Below are 19,590 nucleotides of genomic sequence, written 5' to 3' on the forward strand. Positions count from 1 at the left end.
CGAATTGCAAAGGATCAATGCACGTACATAAGCAGAACTCTCTATAAGATATTTCTTCCTGGAAAGTTGTTTTTAAAATGATCAGAGACTGGGGTTCTTTAGTTTTGTGAGTGTGTATGATACTAACATGTTTCACCATAATTGACCCTCACTATGTTCACGTTCATGATGGTGAAGAGAAACTAGTGAATTTCCTTGTAAATATTGTTTTGCAGATACTGTTGCTGATAAAGATTAGATTGTAATAGATTAACAGATAAGATTACTTTGTGTGATTTCTCCTTTGGCACTTGAATTGTCAGTGCCTTGACATCTCCTTGAACTGCCTCCAAACCTCTTCTTTATTCATTCACGAATCATACAATTTCCCATTGTTGGCTGTCTGCACTACCTTATCTTTCCCATGCCAATATGTCTTCCATCTTCGTACTACTTAGTACCTGGCTTCAAATGACCGTACTATTGCCAGCTCTTCCTTGATTGGGATTATGCTTTTCTCAGCCTTTACATTATGTTTGTTTGTGAATACTTCAAGAATGTGCATATGCACCATGAGCATGGCCTGAATTATAACTAATACGGTCTGCAAAGCTTTAAGGAAGAACTTTAATTCAATGAAGCTTTGATAGAATTGCCTCACAGAATCAGATTTTCTGTCGCAGCAGGGATCACTCTGAAGCTGCATATCACATCATATGGCTGCTGTTTACATTGCTCTTTGAATTGCTTTACAGATCCAATGGCTTTTCTACTTCTTTTGAGTTTCTTATAGGCAGAATACAACATTGCAACTTCATTTCCATGTATGGAGAATGTTCTTGGAGAACAGTAGCTAGCTGGTTAATTGAATGCCACTTTCTCTGTGCCAAATTCTTTCTTCCTCTGGTCTCTTATCTCTGTGGTGCTGTTATCTCAACATGCAAATTTGGCTCTATGAACTAACGCAAAGTATTTCCAAGAAATCACAAGTGTCTGTTCAACCATGTCCTGCTAGCAAAGAATGGATGCTTCCCAAAAAGGCCAAAACTTGCCAACCAGCTTTGCCAACCCGAGCTCTCATAAGAGCTCAGAAAACACATAAATCAGATGCCACAAAGCAATATCAAGGGCAAGTCAGTTAACACTTTTCAATGTTGTGCCAAGTGAGGCTTGCTAGAAAAGAACATGGGAAAGTAAGAGCTTCCTTTTAAAACATTTTTTAAAACTTAGAATTGAAAGCTTTCTGCAGTAGTTCAGCACAACATAGGCCTTTAGCTGGGCTTTTTGGATGCTGCTCTGCAGTCCTTTCTTCATTCCTGCTATCTCAGCCTTAAAAGAGAAGAAAGGGAAATATGTCAAATATATATTGCAGTAAATACTTGAAGGTATCCAGCTGATGCTTGACAGGGTGACTCTTCCCTAAAGGGTCTAGTGTCCTAGATAACTTTTTCTCTTTCTACCAAAAAAATAAAACATTTAAAAACGAAGCAGCTCCTACTTTTATGATACTTTTCCATTATAGCCTATGGCTGATTTTCCCCCTCTTAATTCAATTTCACAGTGGTTTCAGACTGAATCAGGACTGATAATCACAGGCTTAATAATTAATATGGAACAACTCTGAGAAAGTGCTGAGTGTTGGAATGATACAATCTTGTTCATTTTGAATTATTAGGGTAACTACTTTCATGGATTGATGTAAGGAACAAGGGCTGCAAGAAATATTTTATTTATTCTTTTGGTACTGACAGTAATTTCTTCATTTTCTGCTCTTTTAGATAGGATCAAATATGAGGAAATATGAAAAAGATAGTTTTAAAAAACAAATAATTCGAGCTAAGTACTGGTCCCACTCATTTGACTTCTACATTTGCTCTGCTGAATAGCAAGGTCTGAATGAAAGGATTCCACTCCAATTCTGCTCTAAGGCTGGGTGCAAATAGCTAGAGTTTCGATCAAATTCCAGGGATTCTGGTTTTATAAATGCTCAATTTCTAACAGCCGGTGTTGGATCAAAGTCTATACAATAGTATCCAATCCTGTTTTGTAAACTTTATTTATTTATTTACTCACTGAAACCCTGTCTCTGAACTCTCAGACCAACGGTGTAAGAATGTTTTAAGCCAGGAAGGCACAAACACGAAAGTCTCACCTAAATCAAGGGGAGGACTTGCCTCTCTCTCCCATGCATTACTTCTAGAACAGCAGCAGTGTTACTTGTGTTAGGCAGCCCTGGATGGATCATCAGAGCAATGCCCAATGAAATGGCTGCTCTCACAAAGAGACACTCTGAGGACCTTCTCAAAGCAATCTTTATGGAGGAGCAAATCTTGTTTAGATGCAATGAAGTGGCTGCTCTAAGAAACTGATTGGGAGAATGTAGGCTCAAGGAGGCTCTGTCCCAGTCTGAGACCTCTTTCAGCCTGTCACTCAGACTGGCCCCTTCATTTTGCTTAATATCCTGGTGCCTTGATTCTCACTGAACCTGTGTACAAACTACCCTGGGTTGAGTCTCTGCTTTCAAGTTCCTGTGAGTGTTTAACTGTGTTATAGCCCCTAATTTTGCTAGCAGCCAAAATACCTGGCTCTATCGCTACCTCTGAGACAGGGCAGGGATGGGGGCAGAATGTGCATTCCCGTGCCGCTTGGTGTATATAATTCAATAGATCCTGTAAGGTTCTAATGCCTAAGCAGGATTTACACAGAATGCAGCCTTGATGAGTTATGGCAAAATGAAAATGAAGTATTTTAGGTGAGTCTAGGAGAATCTTTCTTCTTTTGAAGGATTCTCATGCCTTCTCACAAAATATGTATGAAAGTACTTGAAATATTAAAAATGGCTTGTGATACAGACTATTGTATTTGGGACTTTAAAAAATGGAAACTCAAAGTTCCTGTTGAGCACGCTGAAGTAATATCATGATTCTTTGGATATCATCCGTCTATATTCTATCATATTCTATGAGGCAGTTGAATGAAAATGTCCTCTTAAGATGTTGTCACTTGCCAAGCATGCCACAATTGTATAATCTTCCTTGATATGGAGAATGTTCCCATCTACGCAGAGTAGCTAGGAGGATTTATGGTGTGCTGTTGCTATTCATTTGATACCACCTCAGATCCAAAGATCTTTTGGGTCCTTTCTTCCTGGAAAATATCTCTTACCAAAAAAGAGAGGAAATAAGATGACAAATCTGGGCTTCGTTGTCAAGACTGTTTATACAATAAACAAACAATAAGTATACAAATCAAACGATAAGGAAAATGCCATTTGTATGCACCTATATTGTTGGCACAGTTTAGCAAACATTGTTTGGCACCTTGAAGTACTTTCAAGATAAGTTCCTTTTCACCTGAGCTGATGAAAAAGTGCAGATCAAGTTTCAGACTCTGCACTGTATATATTCACAAGTGATCCCTGCCAGAGGATTATTGTTTTAAATTCTTCTGGAAACTTTGCCCAAGATGGATCACACAGTGATCTTCCTTTGGGCGCTACTACATTCAGCTACAGGTAATGTGTGGGTTTGATTTGGGTAAAAGGGATATTTATTTTATTCTCTCCATATACAAGGCTGGAAATGAGCTAAATAATGAAGAAGAACTGAAGAACAGACTGTTTGAACTGGTCAACATTTTAGTACAATGTCTAGAATGTAGTTCTAGTGCAGTTTTCTTGGGAACATTATGGATGTTTGCCACTGCTTTCTTCAGAGCTTTGTTTTCCTTCCTATTCTAGCTAAAGGCCATGGTATTCACAGGTAATCCCTATCCAAGTACTAACTAGGGATGACTCTACATAGTTTCCAAGATCAGCCAAGGTCTCCTAAGTGTTGCTACTTTCTGAGACAGTTGGGATCTATTGTAATCTCTATTCACCAGTCAGACTATATAATTTGGTCTAGAGATTATGGACCGACTAGATATTTAGCTAACATTAGTGATAACTAAACCTGAACTTTACTTACTTACTTAGAAGTCAGTAAACAGCAGAAATTGAATTGAGACATTTGAATTGGATTAGATTATGAATTCCACTGTAAGCAGAAGGACAAGATAGACCTGACTGACTTGCTTGTTTGGATTATTGTTGCAGTTTTGTGATTCTATCAGCATGAGCCACAGACTACTCAATCCATCATATATGCCCCAAAAGACGATCTCTGTGCAGTATATCTCTCAGTATAAGATGCACAAAATGCAGCTTTTCCAGTTTTGTGCAATAAAAAAGTCATTATAAGGCTAGAGATTTTCCTATTATCGATTTAGTGGCAGATCTAAGTACATATTGCTGCAAGTGTTTTACTGACTTCTGCACAACCAGATTCAGGTTTCATCCCATCAGGTGATGGGATGAAAACCTCAGACTACAACTCAAGGAAACCAATGATTGATTCAGATAATTTAATACTAATTTCTAAGCAGTGGACTCAGCCCAACGTTGATTAGATCATACTTTTTAAACTCGCTCTTTCTTTCTTTCTTTCTTTCTTTCTTTCTTTCTTTCTTTCTTTCTTTCTTTCTTCCTTTCTTTTTCTCTCTCTCTCTCTCTCTCTTTATTCTTTCTTTCTTTTTTCTTTCTTTCTTTCTTTCTTTTCTTTTCTTTTTTGCAGTAAATGATAACTATGATTGAAATATAATTTGATCTAAGTTATTACCCTAAAAATCCACAAAGCCGCAAACTGGGTAGTGATAGCAAAACTAGGAGCTAAGATGTGGCTGGAATGGGGTAAGAAGTTAGAAAAAACATTGGTCAGCACCTGAAAGGTCTTTTTCTTAGGCTATGATAGCAGAAGTTGGTCAGATGCTCCTCTGCCATACAAATAGCAAACATGTGAAATAAAAATGCACTTATGCTTCAATGCCATCATTTAGTTTGCAAGTGGCTCTCCTTATTGTAGCACTGTAAATACAGTTTTCCTATTTGCCCTACAATTGCCCATTGTGAAGAATACACCTCCACAAAGCTATTTAAGGTTAGACAAATACCATGTTTTTGGTGTCCCCATTCAATAGATCTCATGCAATGCATTTAAAAAATTCTGTGTAAGGATAATGAATCCCAGAATAAAAATCCCTTAGAGTAAGAATAATTTGCCCTCATTGTAGAAGAATTCATAATTAAAGTTAAATTTGTGAAATTCCATATTCTTTTTATTTTACTCAAGGTATATCATGGGAATAGTTAAAGTATATAAAAACAAATGAAATTAAATGAATCAAGTTAATATAGCAAAAACGGTAGACATTTCAGAAATATGAATATTGCTTCTTCATGGTTATTTACCAGTTCTGATTTTATTGTAAATTGAAAAGTCATGGGCTTCGTCAACTCAGTACCATCCAAATGTGTTTGAATAAACATTCCAATCATTTCTAGCCAATCAGAATTTTAATGCTAGATAGGAGAAGAGTGCTTTGCCGACATTCTGTGTCTTTCTTAATTGGAAGGGCTCATTCATTTACTACTGTTCACACAATTGGCTTATAATTCCTACAACAAAACATGCTGATAAACTTGAATAGCTATCACATGCAAAACATCACAGCTGTCATTTTCAATATGTGAGTTTGAACACAGATATACAGTGAAGAAAGCAATATTGTAAAGCATGGTATATACTTCTTGAATGAACATAAACTTCATTTCTCTGTTTTCAGAAAGCTTTATATTAGGGCTTAATATGGCAGGGATATTAGAAATTAAACAGACATTGACTCCTGTAGCCCAAATAAAGTAGATTGTTTAAAGATTTGGTCTAAATTCCACACAAATACACAGTCCGTCTATTCCATAGCTCACACCAAATGCCATTTTGCTATTCCAGTTTAAGCCTGGGTTGAGATACCCTATTTACTCAGGCTATTGCAGAATATTGATCTGGGAATAGAATCTATGCAATCAAGTGACTGACATACAGTACCTGAGTGATTACGAATACACATACCCAATATTTATAAGCTTCACTTAGAGTTCCGTTAATACTTTTTCAGATTATACTGGTATCACTGCAGAGCCTCACTTGGGATTCTGACAGTATGCAAATATGAAGAAGAAATAAAAAAGGACAGGAATTGCATAAAGGAGGAAAGTTATGGTTGGATGGCAGACAGGCTATGTTTACTGCCACAGGATCTCCAAAAATGTAGCAATGTGCTTGTTGATATTAAATAAATTTTATTTTTTATTTTTTTCTGCAGCATCTACAGCATCTGGTAAGTGTCACCTTCTATTAATGGAATTGATTCAATGCCACAATGTTCTTTAAAGATACAACCACTGTGACATAGCTACAGATGAGAGGACATTGCAACATATACACACTCTTCATTGTTTCCCCTTAGCATTGACAAATATGACCAGACCAAGGGTTGGGAATGAATCATTCTCATTCAGAGACGCTGCCAGCACAAATGGGAAATTAATTGTTTTCATATTAAGAAGATAACAAAATTCAAATATTTAGTTATTTTACTCCTGTCCTCTACTTTCTGAATGCATAAACCTCATTCATGAGGTTGCAACGCAGGCTAAAAAGGTTGCAAAATCTAATGTTAGGTATGCCAGCTTGAGCAGGAATATTTCAGTGTAGCTGCAATCAAATTATTTAATAGAAAAGTTATGAGTCTTTTCTTCTTTGGTACTTAATTCTGCAATTAATATCATACTTTGAACCTGCAATCAAATGAAAATTTATTACAATTATTGGGAGGCCTCAGACGCTGCTCCAAATATCGTACTTTGAGTAGAATTAAATCTGTCTCCTAAAAGAGATTTGGCTGAGTCAATCCTTTGAGGATAAGTTGCTGGCTCAGCTGACTTCTGATGATAAGTTTATATCTGCCTGGAAGAAAATAGTGCCAATGATTGTTTCCTTTGCTGCATTTCTGTTTCATTTTTAGTATCAGTTGGTTTTGACAGAGCTATTCTCCAAGTTAAACAGAAAATCCTTGATTTGGATATACAGAGGATTAGATCCAGAAGTCCCTTCTATTAGGGACCATAGCCCTTCCATAGCCCTTTTATTGTCCCCCAAGTATCTCTAAGACATTAACTCTGCTACCTAGAGAAGAGCACTTACACTTGCAGAATTTCATGCTTCACCTTCAAAACTGATGGAAGGAAGATTTCATCCTATTTCATCTGCATTTGCGCTGAATCAGCTATGGAATCAGCAGCACATGTCCCACTCCATTGTCTCTTTTACTGTGCTTGGCACACAAAACCTACATACTTCTTATTTGCAGATCTCTCGCCTGAAATCTCCAGGGGAGTAGTAAAGTTTTGCTTGACCATGTTTCCATCAGGAGCTGCTGGGCCTGATCGCCATTTAGCAGAAGGGTTATCTACAACAGCCTTAGATTTTTATCCTTAACTTGATCTGCATCATGTTGTTCTACTTTTTTAAAATTTGGATTTGACTACTGTATAAGTCAATAAAATAAAGATAGGCATGGCACTACAAGGAGTGAAAAATTTAAGGCGTGAGGAAAATCTATCCTGTTTATTCTATTTCTCCTAGCGCAAGAGCTAGCTATCTCCCAATAGCTACAGATTAAAATTCTTGTCTTATTTGCTTGCATAAACATAATTAATTACAAACCAAACAACTGAGATACCACTGCATGGGGATGAATAACATGGTCAGATTTTAAATGCTTTGCGTAGCCCTATGATACACAAAGCAAAGCGTCCGAAGTCCAAAATCCAATATTACTGTTATTTCTAAGAAGAATTCTTGGGCTACTTTGTCCTCAAGAAAAGTAATGCATAACTGCAATCCAGTGTAGGCCTAACCTGGTGGATAAAATCAAATCATGAACAGTATATTTTAATATAGACCTACCTCGAGGAAGTCCTGTTAGCTGTCAATGTGGCTTGCCTTCATTTAGCTGTGTGCAGAACTTATACTTGCTATCATAAAATATCCAATGGAGCAAACTTCCATTGGAGATGAAATGAGCTCCCACAATGTATTTTCTTCAAAAATTGGAAATCTACCTTTGGCTTATGTCTCTGTGATTTTATCAGCTGCCCAAATCACTGTTTATTTCTTTTGCATTTTATACTGTTTTAGTAGTCTATTTTATTTATTATAAACTCCTTTGATATTATCACATGAAAAACAATGCAAGAATTCTGAGAAATAATTAAATAACTAAGGGTATTGGCAAAGATTAGCAGATTTTGTTTTTTTCTTATCAGAAATGTTCACAACTCCATGGCCAACAGTTGACTTCACAAGTAAGTTTGTACTCTCCCTCTATAATGTTTTCCAAGAAGTCTAAAAAAATATTGCTTGCAAATCTACCCTCAACTAAATGATCATAAATTGCCATGTTCACTTTCTGCTCAGGAATTAAGAACAATTTATAACATTGAAGAGGGTTACATTAAAATAGAATAGACACTCAAGCATGTCCTTTAGTCCAGAAGTTTCAACAACATTAAAGGACTCTAAATGCTTTCCATAGTCTACCTTCTTTTTGGAAGCTGTAGCCCCACTTCATTTGGAGGAACCCATGTTAGGAAAGCCTGCAATTTTGCTCTGTGGAAATGAGTTTTAACTGCCAAGCATTCAAATGCACATTACTCTGCAAATATGCACCGAGATGTGTACTTCAGAATCGATCCTTACTCACTATTCTGATCCCAAAACAAAATTACATATGGAAGGTGTCATGCATGGATTTCCCTTATTTGGTGGGAATGCTCTGAATTGGGAAAAATGAGTGGCCATATTTCTGCCTAAGTTACCATTTCATCCCTCCCTTCCTCCCACTGTGCTTTTCCATTGCCCCTCATGATAGCTTTGAGAAAATTCTGTTCACTGTCACACCTTAGTTGTAGTCATAGCAGATTTTAATTATCAATTATAATAGTATCAACAAGAGACATGAGCAATATCATTTATATATGATTTTATTCTCTGAACAGCTCATCCTGAAGAAATAAGTGGTGAGTGTCATGGCCTCCTTTTTATGTTTCAAAGCCACTGCTTTCTGGTTAGCTACTCTGTGTGAATGATACCTTTTTGACATTTAAATAAAACTTATAACAATCTCCCTCAAAGAAGAAATCCTTTTTTGCTTGAAAAAAACCCTATAGTATTTTTTCCTCAACTAACTGTTTAGTTGGAGCCTAAATCACAGAGCTTTAATGCAGTTTTCAGTAGTGAAATAATATTTCTTACTGTAAGTTACTTTTTTTTCCCCTGTTTGTTGGGTATGAATTGTGCTTGGCTATATGAATGGGCATCTACCTTCTGAGATACATTTGCTTCTATGTGAGGATCTTCCTTGTTGGTTTAGCACTTTCCTGGAAGCTACCAAGTGGAAAAAGTGTGGCAAACATTTGCATATATTCTCATTCTGCATTTCTGTTTATACTACTGCAGTTCATCTTCTGATAGCTGAGAAAATATAAACCATCTACGGAGTGCTTAATTCTCTACTATGTCTGGAATCTGGAGTAGCTCTTCTAGTGGTGTGAACAAGGCTCTGCTGCTTTAAATTCTGGTCCTAACTACTAATCAGTGATGGATCTATAATTCCATGACCTTTTTGGATAATTTTCAATCATCCTGGAGGAAAGGCATTATCCAACCTTGGATACTATGCTTTTTCAATGCAGTATCTGATCTTATTTGAGTATGGCAGAGCAACTTAGAAATGAAGTAATGTATCTTAAATACTGATCTTCCAAATGACCAGAGCACACCCTCCTAGCCCCCCCCCCCACTTTTTTTTAATGGTGCTGGTCCTGCAGAAGATCACTCCACCTTCCCATCTAATCTCTCATATGTGTAGCACTTGGGGAGCTTTAATGTTTTGCCATGTGTGTTAGCTGAAGGAAGACATAGCAACATGCAAGACTGACTATGCTTCTTCCTTTTGGGGGAAACCATCACAGTCTTATTGTGCTGCCCTTCTAAATGACTTGGGGATCAGCCATTTAATAATTCCCCTGTTGTCAAATTCCATCGGTCAGTCAGCACAGGAGAAAGCTCTCCTGCTGCCACACATGTGTCCAGAAAATTCTATAAAGGCAGTTTTGTCCCACAGCCATTGCTTTTTAGGAATTAATAGTCTAGGTGTCCCTTTAAAAAGCATGCTTGTCTATGCGTATATGTGGATGTGTGTATACGTATATGTGTGTATATGCAGGAATAGTTAATTAGATCAGAAAAACTTTATTTGTTTCTTACCTTTTTGGTGTCCTCTACGGTTATACTGTATGTATTGTCTACAGACAGCTGGTTTCTGACTGTAAATAAAGTTGTTGTTGGGGGGGGTGATGATGATGATGATGATGATTCTAAATCTGATAAAGGGATAGTTTTCCTAGTTTTTGTTAATTATTCACTGAAATATATGGTAGGATTAATAGAATAATAATATGAAGAATAAATCAATACGAGTGACATTTAAATCTCCTTTCATTATGAGCAGGTCTTCCTGAAGAGAGTCCTGGTGAGTTGCCAACTTTTTTCCATTCCAAAGCTGAAACTTTCTGATAAAGTATTATGCATCAATGATAGGTATCAGAAATTCCAGTTAGAGTTTTTTAAAAAATTAGCTTGTTCAAGATTGGTCTTCTACATCTGGAAGTTCAGTGAAACTATTGGCTCCCTGGCTATGGCTATCATTTTAATCCAGCCATCATTGTTTGATAATATATCATTGAGGAAAAAAGACTTTGTTGAGTCATGCCAGTGGCTGTTTCATATTATAAACATTGTAAATCTCTGGTATGCAAAGGTCCTTTGTTAGTGAGCTACGAGATCATATATAAGCAGTTTACTGCTAAAGATTTCCCACCAGTGTCATGCAGGTTTCACTTAGTATATACAATTTATTTCGTGTCTGGTTAAGTGTTATTATGCCCCAAATATGTTCTCTAATCTGAATTTTTTGTAGGTTGTTTTTAAGCTGCTACTACCGTAATTGCTTTTGATATGGTCAATTGACTAATCAATAAAGTTATTCATTCATCCTGTAATTGCAGAAACAATTGCACATGCAGGGTCAGAAGGGGTCCCTGGTAAGAAATGCCCAGGAGAATGCACACTTTTACTTTCTACAACCATGCACTAATAAGCAATCTAAAATGTAGTCCAGTAATTGGTTGTTAAATTCACATCACTTGTACTTTATGTAAAAAGGTTCAATGGATGGAAGATCTGGGGATTTAATTGAAGTGTTGGAACCTGGGTGGCTGTAAGCCACTTGGAGAGGTAATTGTCCAAATTCTGTGAAACAAATAGCTAAAGTTATATCTGACGACACCCAGATTTTGCATCTTCTCATAGATTTTCAGCGCTACTGTATTCTCAAATGAATAATCATAAATTGTCTTATTCACTTTTTGCTCAGGCAATTAAGAATATTATATAGACCTAGAAAAGGATACATTGAACTGGACACACCAAAGATGTCCCATGGCCCAGAATCTTCAAGAGAGAGAATTATGCAATTGCCATGATCCTTCCTCAATTAATTTTGGAAGTATTGTTCTTTGAAATATGCCAGTGCTAAGGTTATATTTCAGCCACAAATATGAAGCTATGTCAGTAAAGAACGTGGACTTTATTTAGTCATAATGGTGGCTAGGGGCTAGTATTAACTAGTGTTAGTGAGAACTGTCCAAAGAAATGCAACATAGGCAGTTGACTACTGAACAGGTTCAGTGGTATTATGTTGGATATTCCACCTCTTCAGTGTTATGCTGGGGGTTAAGGCAAATTTCATTAATTATGTATAATTTTTAATGATTGGCATCAGCACTGTTACCCCAGCAATTATAGATTCCATGCCTTGTTTTTTTAGTTGTAACTGCTACTTCACACTCAGAAAAGCTGCCTGGTAAATCTACATCCTTAATCCCAAAACTGAAGACAATCAAATAACATACTGAAAAAGTTTTTCGTAACAGAAGCTTATAAAAGACCTTCAAACCAATCCTAATTAATAGCAAATTTTGAAAACTGTTTTGTGTGTCTTTGGAGTCTCAGATGCCTCATAATTTCCAGTCTTCCACTCAAAAACACGGTTTCTGTCTTATCTTCCTCAGGTGACTATATAAGACATTGTAAGAAGAGATGATCAATTGCACTCAATGCCTATCAATAACAGGAGTGAGCCACAGAGGTGACCCTGGGGAACCAGGCAGAGGCAACATCAGATACCTAAACAAAAGTGCCCTTTAAGGCCAGGAAATAGCGAAAGGGTGAGAAAGGAGCTCAGATCGACCTCCTACTAACTCTCTATGGCAAGAGAGGGAAGGAGGGCAAAATTCAGTCCGGCTTTGAAGACCGATATCAGCCCTTCAAGATAGGTCAGATCAGGACACCAGCTGGGACTATAGTGATATTGGCTATGGTAACAGGTTCTTGAGAGCCCTCCTTCCCTCTCAGACTACAAGGAATTAGGGAGGAGTCAATCTGAGCTTCTTCCTTACCTTTTTGAAGTTTCCTGGAATTAGAGGATCCTTTTTTTTTTATGTGACTGTCACTGTCATCTCTGTGGCTCTCCACAACAATTCATTTTCACGTTTACTTGCAAGTTACTGGCCAGCTATCTGTTGATTCCATGAAACCTGGTCAGGTTTGAGTTCTTAATTCCAAAATTAAACACTCTGAAACAAGACCAGGCTACGAATCTAAGAGCTCCCAAAACATTTTTCTTTCACTGCTCCTACACTAAAAAGAAAAGAAAGGATTGTTGTGAGTCACCCAAATGTGTTCTCTAAGATGGGCAGTCACAGAAATAGAAGGAAGGAAGGAAGGAAGGAAGGAAGGAAGGAAGGAAGGAAGGAAGGAAGGAAGGAAGGAAGGAAGGAAAGGAGCATACTGTCCATGGGGCTGCCCTTGAAGAGTGTCTGGGAGCTGCAACTGGTGCAAATATGGCGCCTCAGGCAGTAATGGATGCTCCTCAATCAGCAGACGTTACGCCTCTGCTCTAAGAACTGCATTGATTGCCAGCCTCCTTCCGGGTTCAATTGAAGGGGCTGGTGATAACCTATAGAGCCCTACTTGGCATGGGGCCAGGATATAGGACAATATCTCATATGGTCCACCTGTCCTGGTTCCATCTATCCATCCCACCTGGTCTGGCAGAAGAGGCATGTTGTAGGTCCCCTTTATTATGGAATGTCACCTGATGGGGCCCAGGAAGAAAGCCTTTGCTGTCAGTGGCCCCCACTCTTTGGAACATCATCCCCCAGAGGTTAGATTGGCCCTGATCCTACTGGCCTTTTGGAAGGCTCTCAAGTCATGGTTTTGTCATGGTGCTTGGGTGTGGAGCCTGCTGGGTGGCTGTATAAATGGTGAAGCATGAATTATACTCTCACACTGATTATGTTCTTTATGGTTTTGATGTGGTTTTTAAAGGTGTCATATGCTTTTGTTGCTTTATTTATATTTTGTTTATTATTTTGGTGGTGGTTACAATTCTGTGAGCCGCCCAGAGTGACAAATCTGAGACGGGCAGCTATAAATTGAATTAATGAATAAATATAGAGAGATCTGTGAGGGGGTTTCATGGGAACCCATTAACCCCCCTCCCCCAATAGATACTGAAAATAGAGTTTTTATAACACACAAGCATCAATTAGCTGATTTTTAACTAACGAAATTTCAACAAATATTCTGCATGTCCTTGGAGTCTCGGATGCCTCCTAATTTCCAATCTTCTATTCAAAAACACGGTTTCTGTCTCATCTTTCTCAGATGAATCTGTAAGAGTGGTCAATGGAACAAACACATGTGAGGGACGTGTTGAAGTCTTACGCGATGGCTCATGGGGGACTGTCTGTGATGATGGCTGGGACATGAAAGACGCAACGGTCGTGTGCAGGCAGCTCGGATGTGGAACAGCTCTCTCAGCACCTGGATCTGCTGGCTTTGGTCAAGGCTCAGGAAACATAACTCTGGATGATGTAGATTGCACAGGGAATGAAGACAAATTAGAAAATTGTTCTCATAGAGGATGGTATATTCATAATTGCTACCACAGAGAAGACGCTGGTGTCATCTGCTCAGGTATCTTCCGTAGTCTGCAATTTAATACTGTACTGGATAGAGAAAACAAAATAATACAGTACGTTTAGATGTTTTCCTTATAGTGGAACTCTTTTTAAGGGAATGTTATCCAAATCTTCAAAAAGGGGAAGAAGCAGCACCCAGGTTAACTACATCTAGCTTGACATCTATACAGGGCAAGTTCCTCAAACAGAATATCAAGCAACATGCTCGTGAGCACTTCAATAAGCTTCTCATAATGGACAAGAGCAGGGACATATTTTTCACAGACCATCATGCAAGACTAATTTTATCTTCTTTTTAATTAACACTAGCTTTGTAGATGAGAATGCAGTAGACATAGTGTGTGTGTCCAAAAGCAGCTGCTAGGTAACTTGACAGTTTGCTGAATGGCTGCAGCCAAAGAATGCTCCGGAAGGACTCTAGCTTGGAGGGACGTTACTGAGTGCCACAGGACCCTCTTCCCTTTGCTGTTCAACATTTAAGCAATGACTTGGATGCAGGAGTTGTGGGAACTCTGATAAACTTTGCAGACGATACCAGAGAGGAAACACAACTAGATGCACACATTCTGCTATATTGTAAGGATACATTAACAAAATCATGCTCCCTTTGGTTTTACCTGATCATTCCCTAGGCAGCATCTCTTCCCTCTGTTCCCCAAGTTGCCCCCTCCCATTCCATCTCAGACATTCTCTATTATGTTATTCACATTCCACATAGGTTTTGTAAGAAGAGATGATCAATTGCACTCAACGCCTATCAATAACAGCAGGGAGCCACAGCGATGACCCTGGGGAACTAGGCAGGGACGCCATCAGTTACTTAAACAAAAGTGTTGTTTACGGCCAGGAAACAGTGAAACTGTGAGAATGAAGCTCAGATTGACCTCCCTAACTCTCCATAGCATGATCAGTTTTGCTTTTTCCTGTCAGAAGCTAAAGATACTTCTAGAATAATCAGTAACAAGTCTGCATCTCAAGCCTTATTCAAATGTATTTACATCCAGTGGGCATTTCTGCTCATAACAGCTCCTCCACGGGCTTCCCAAGTTCACTTAACAGAGGACTGCAGCCATCTTTTTCTCCTTTCAGTTGTGAGCAGAGATTCCTAGACTTATATCTTTACAATGTTTGAACTTTCTGAAGTTAAATGAATGATACTGAATTAAATGAAACAAAAATGAACATAAACCAATGTAGCTACAACGTAATGAACTGGAAAAGGCATTAGATGCAACAGAGCAGAACACAACCGCATATCAACCATTTAAGTGTTCAACCAGGAGAATCAACAGTGTCTTAAGGTGGAGCCAAACTAGTTGCTGTGCACCAGCTATATCTCCACAAACAGAAGATTCCATAATTGGAATGATACAACAGAAAGGTTCTCTTTAGTTGTCACATAATGTTTTCAAGGTACTTGGAGAAATGCTTTCCTTCAGGTTCAAAAACAGGATGGTAACTGAGACGCAGATCTTTATTTTCAAGCCATTTAGAATTTCAAAAGCAAACACCAACACCTTGAAATATCCGTCCAATTCAGACCGTTCGGAATTGGTGTAATCCAGTTTGGTTGTACCAGTTGACTCTCCAATAGCAGCATTTACTGTATTTCAGTGGAAGCCTGACCATAATCCAATCTCATATGCTTTTTATATGTCGTTGGATGCAAGGAATGATCAGCATGTTTAATGCTAATTGTTTTTATTGTGTTCACAGAACCAAGCAGGCTTACTACGACACCAGCTTCACTTACTACGACACCAGCTTCAACTACTAAGTATACTAGTAAGATATTGTCCTTTTCCACTGACATTCATTAGTTGATGAGCCGTAAAGAGTTAGGCCTGTCACTTGAGATCACAGTTAAATGTTAGTCAGAAGAAGCCCCCAAATTTTCTGCAAGTACTGTGGCATGACGTTAGGAGGGTTTTAATCCGCTACGTGATGTGAATCGCCACGTTTACTTGCTTTGTTTTTTTATTTAACAAAATGGGCTTACCCCCTCCGTTTGGATCCAATCTGCAGCAGGGGTAGCAGAGGAAAGTTTTCCCTTGCTTTCCTTTCAAGACCTATTCGTGAGCTTGTGCTCTCACATTTCGTGTGTCCTCAGAGTGCCAGGTCCAGTATTTCATTCTCATTTGACTAGGGAGTAGATCCCTACCCTGCAAAGGATTGTATGCCTAAGATCTGAAAACCTTAGGCTATCACCACTCCTATGCCTAAAATCAAGCAAGAGCCATCAGTTCGTACCATTAGATAGCACAGCAGTCATGACTGTCATTTTGAGTAAGCTGCAGCATGAGCCGAATCAAATGGTTCTATTCGCAGACCCATGCTGCCATAATTGCTTAATAATTTAATGAATATTTGATTCCAAATCAGCTTTCCTCTTACTTCGATAAAGGGAAATCTCTCAGCTCTCTTTAAAACGGGACTCAGATAATGGACTTACTCGTTTTTCCTAAATGAGTCTACTTTTGAAATTTAGAATGAGACATTCCACTAGAAGTGCAGCAGTCTGAATATCTATCTCAGCAGCCCCTGAAATCTTCAATTTCCCCTCAGCAAGTCCTGCATTTATTTCCTTGTTATAGTTCCCAGAGATATTAAAGCAGATTATCAGACCAATAGTATGTGATTCGTATAATGAATTTGACAGGTCACATCTAAAGTTCAGTACAGTACTTGCACATGACATTGGCCCAAGAACTGTAGTTAAACATTTTGGTATTAGAAAAAGGTCTGTTGACTATTGTCAGTTGAACTGTCAAATCACCACTTGTTGTGTTTTCACTTTCACAGTCTGTGTTACAGATTTAAGAAGTGTGTTGTTTTCCCTTTCTAGAATCTCGGTTCTGAAATATATTTTTAAGAATCTGAGGAGTCCTCGAATCAGATGTGCATAACCTACAGTATCTGGCCAAACTGTCCAGTACTGTCTTCTCCAACCTAGTGTGTTGGGACAATAGATTGAGGAAGGTTTCAGCTCTCCATTTCTCCTTTGACACAACTATGAAAAGATAGTTGTGAAGTTACATGCATATGAAATTGTGGCATGATAACACAGTTTATCTCTTAGCTCTGATAGGAACTTAATATATCTTGACAATACAATACTGCAGCTTGGTATTGTATTATGGACAACCTGATTCACCAAGAAGTGACGTCAGGTAGGGTTCATCTAATGCTATTTTGATAATCTAGATCGTGAGCACTTTTTAAAACCAATCCATGAAACCTGGTCAGTTTTGCTTTTTCCTATCAGAAGCTAAAGATACTTCTAGAGTAATGGGTAACAAGTCTGCATCTCAAGGCTGATTCAAATGTATTTCTATCCAGTGGGCATTTCTGATCACAACGTCACCTGCACGTGCTTCCCAAGTTCAGTTGACGGAGGACTGCAGCCATCTCTTTCTCCTTTCAGTTATGAGCAGAAATTCCTAGACTTACATAGTCCAAAGCTGCTTTTTGTTCCTGGGAACATCTTTCTGGTTTTATATTGCTAAGTATGAAAATGGAGTCTGCAGAAAGTCCTAAGTAGAATCATCTGAATTAGATTTAAAAAAAGAGGAAAGATGTACATATATATACTGAAGACAATCATATGTGACTTCCTCTACAAAGTGTCTCCAATTAAACACTTATTATCACAGTTTATGCTTTTATCTCTTAGTCCTGTTCTAATTGATTATCTACTTGAGATAAAAGACAACTCTTGATGTGATAGTTGTGATCAAATCCTGGTTTATGAAACAAAACACCTATCTGGTGAAAATGGGTTTGGAAACAGACTATTGTTAATATTCTAAACATTGAGAAAAATGTGTATATTGCAAAAAAATGGTATTTTAGCCATGCTTTGAACATTGTGAAACTGTTGTAGATAGTGTCCCCCAAATCTACCTATACGGGCCTGTTTTCAGATACTTTCCCACTTCAAATGTTCTTTTTTTTTTTAAATGCATAGAACCAGTGCTCTACAGTTGCCTTAGAGATTCTCCTAATTCATCTGGGAAAGTGGTTGAATTTTGCTATGAGGAAGGAAATAGGAAAAACCACTTTCAACATTTCCAAGTTATCCTTTCACATGTATCTTTTTTTATAGCCACTTCCCCTTCCAAGAACACACTGCTGAGTCCTGTGACGTGGGTTCGATGGCAACAGGCCATGTTTTCTGGTTAATGTTTGTTCACAAAGGATAGCTAATAGAAATGAAGAAGTTGTGAAAATCCAGAAATTTATTTATTGGATGAGCTTCTTTGATTTTATCAGCTGCTCAGATCTTGGTTTACTTACTTTTAAGTTGCTGGTTGCTCATTGGTACTGTTTTTATTCTTTTCAGTCTACTTCATGCTATTGCTAGGAACTGCTGGGATAGTATCATAAGCAAAGTAATGTCAGAATTCGGTGAAATAAAAGTGTACGCAGCTAAAGTTCTATCTGACAAGACTGAGATGTTTGCATCTTGTCAGATATATTTGCAACTGCAGAGCCATGAGTGGACCTAAGAAGCATCTCTGTGTTCTCAGTTTTACACATACTTTTACACCTACCAAAGCTGGTCCCATCATCTGGAATCTTCAAGAGAATTAAATCAATGGGAATATATTATGGCAGCTTCAGTTGGACTGCCTCCTTTGCGGCAGCTACAGCCCATTTCATTTGTAGGGAACCTTGTTTGGACACCCTGCCATACACACTCTTAAGGGACTCCAAACTAGACAAAAGATTAAGAGGTCGTCATGAACTTTCCTCAATGAATTTTGAAACTGTTAGTTCTTGGAAATATGCAGGCATTAATTCCACAGTAATATTCCAGCCACCTTTATGGGGATGCATCACTAAATACTAACTGTTATTACTGAATATTAACAGTGGCTAAGAGGTAGCGTTAAACTCTGTAAATCACTAGTATGAAATGGTGTTAATCAGAAATGTTCAAGGAAATACCATAAAGCAGTTCACTACAGAAGACATCCCACTTCAGCGTTATGCTGAGGAGTGAGGCAAGTTGCACATACCATATAGAATTTGTTTTATGTTGGGCTTCAGGGTTATTACTCTAATATTTATAGATTACATGTCTTTTTTTTTTTTTGTGGTTCCTACTGCAGCTACTCTGGAGTCAGAAGTGCCGCCTGGTAGTCTGAATCCTTAATCCCAAAATTAAACACTCTGAAACAAGACCAGGCTATGAATCTAAGAGCTCCCAAAACATTAGTCTTTTGCTGCTCCTACACTAAAGAGAAAATAAAGGATTGTTGTGAGTCACCCAGATTTGTGCTCTAAGATGGGCAGTCATAGAAATATAATGAAAGAAAGAAAGAAAGAAAGAAAGAAAGAAAGAAAGAAAGAAAGAAAGAAAGAAAGAAAGAAAGAAAGAAGCATACTGTCCATGGGGCTGCCCTTGAAGAGCGTCTGGGAGCTGCAACTGGTGCAAATATGGCGCCTCAGGCAGTAATGGATGCTCCTCAATCAGCAGACGTTACGCCTCTGCTCTAAGAACTGCATTGATTGCCAGCCTCCTTCCGGGTTCAATTGAAGGGGCTGGTGATAACCTATAG

At 38.2% G+C, this 19,590-nt stretch overlaps 1 protein-coding gene across 1 annotated transcript in view; it reads left to right on the plus strand.

Annotated features, from left to right (window-relative positions):
* DMBT1 (deleted in malignant brain tumors 1) overlaps nt 1-19,590 on the plus strand; it is a 294,810-nt gene that overhangs the window by 156,380 nt on the left and 118,840 nt on the right. Inside the window, 1 exon segment of the mRNA XM_063307816.1 lies at nt 13,710-14,079. Within this exon segment, the coding sequence (XP_063163886.1) occupies nt 13,710-14,079 (370 nt within the window).

Source organism: Candoia aspera, chromosome 6, assembly GCF_035149785.1.
Source record: "Candoia aspera isolate rCanAsp1 chromosome 6, rCanAsp1.hap2, whole genome shotgun sequence".
NCBI lineage: Eukaryota > Metazoa > Chordata > Lepidosauria > Squamata > Boidae > Candoia > Candoia aspera.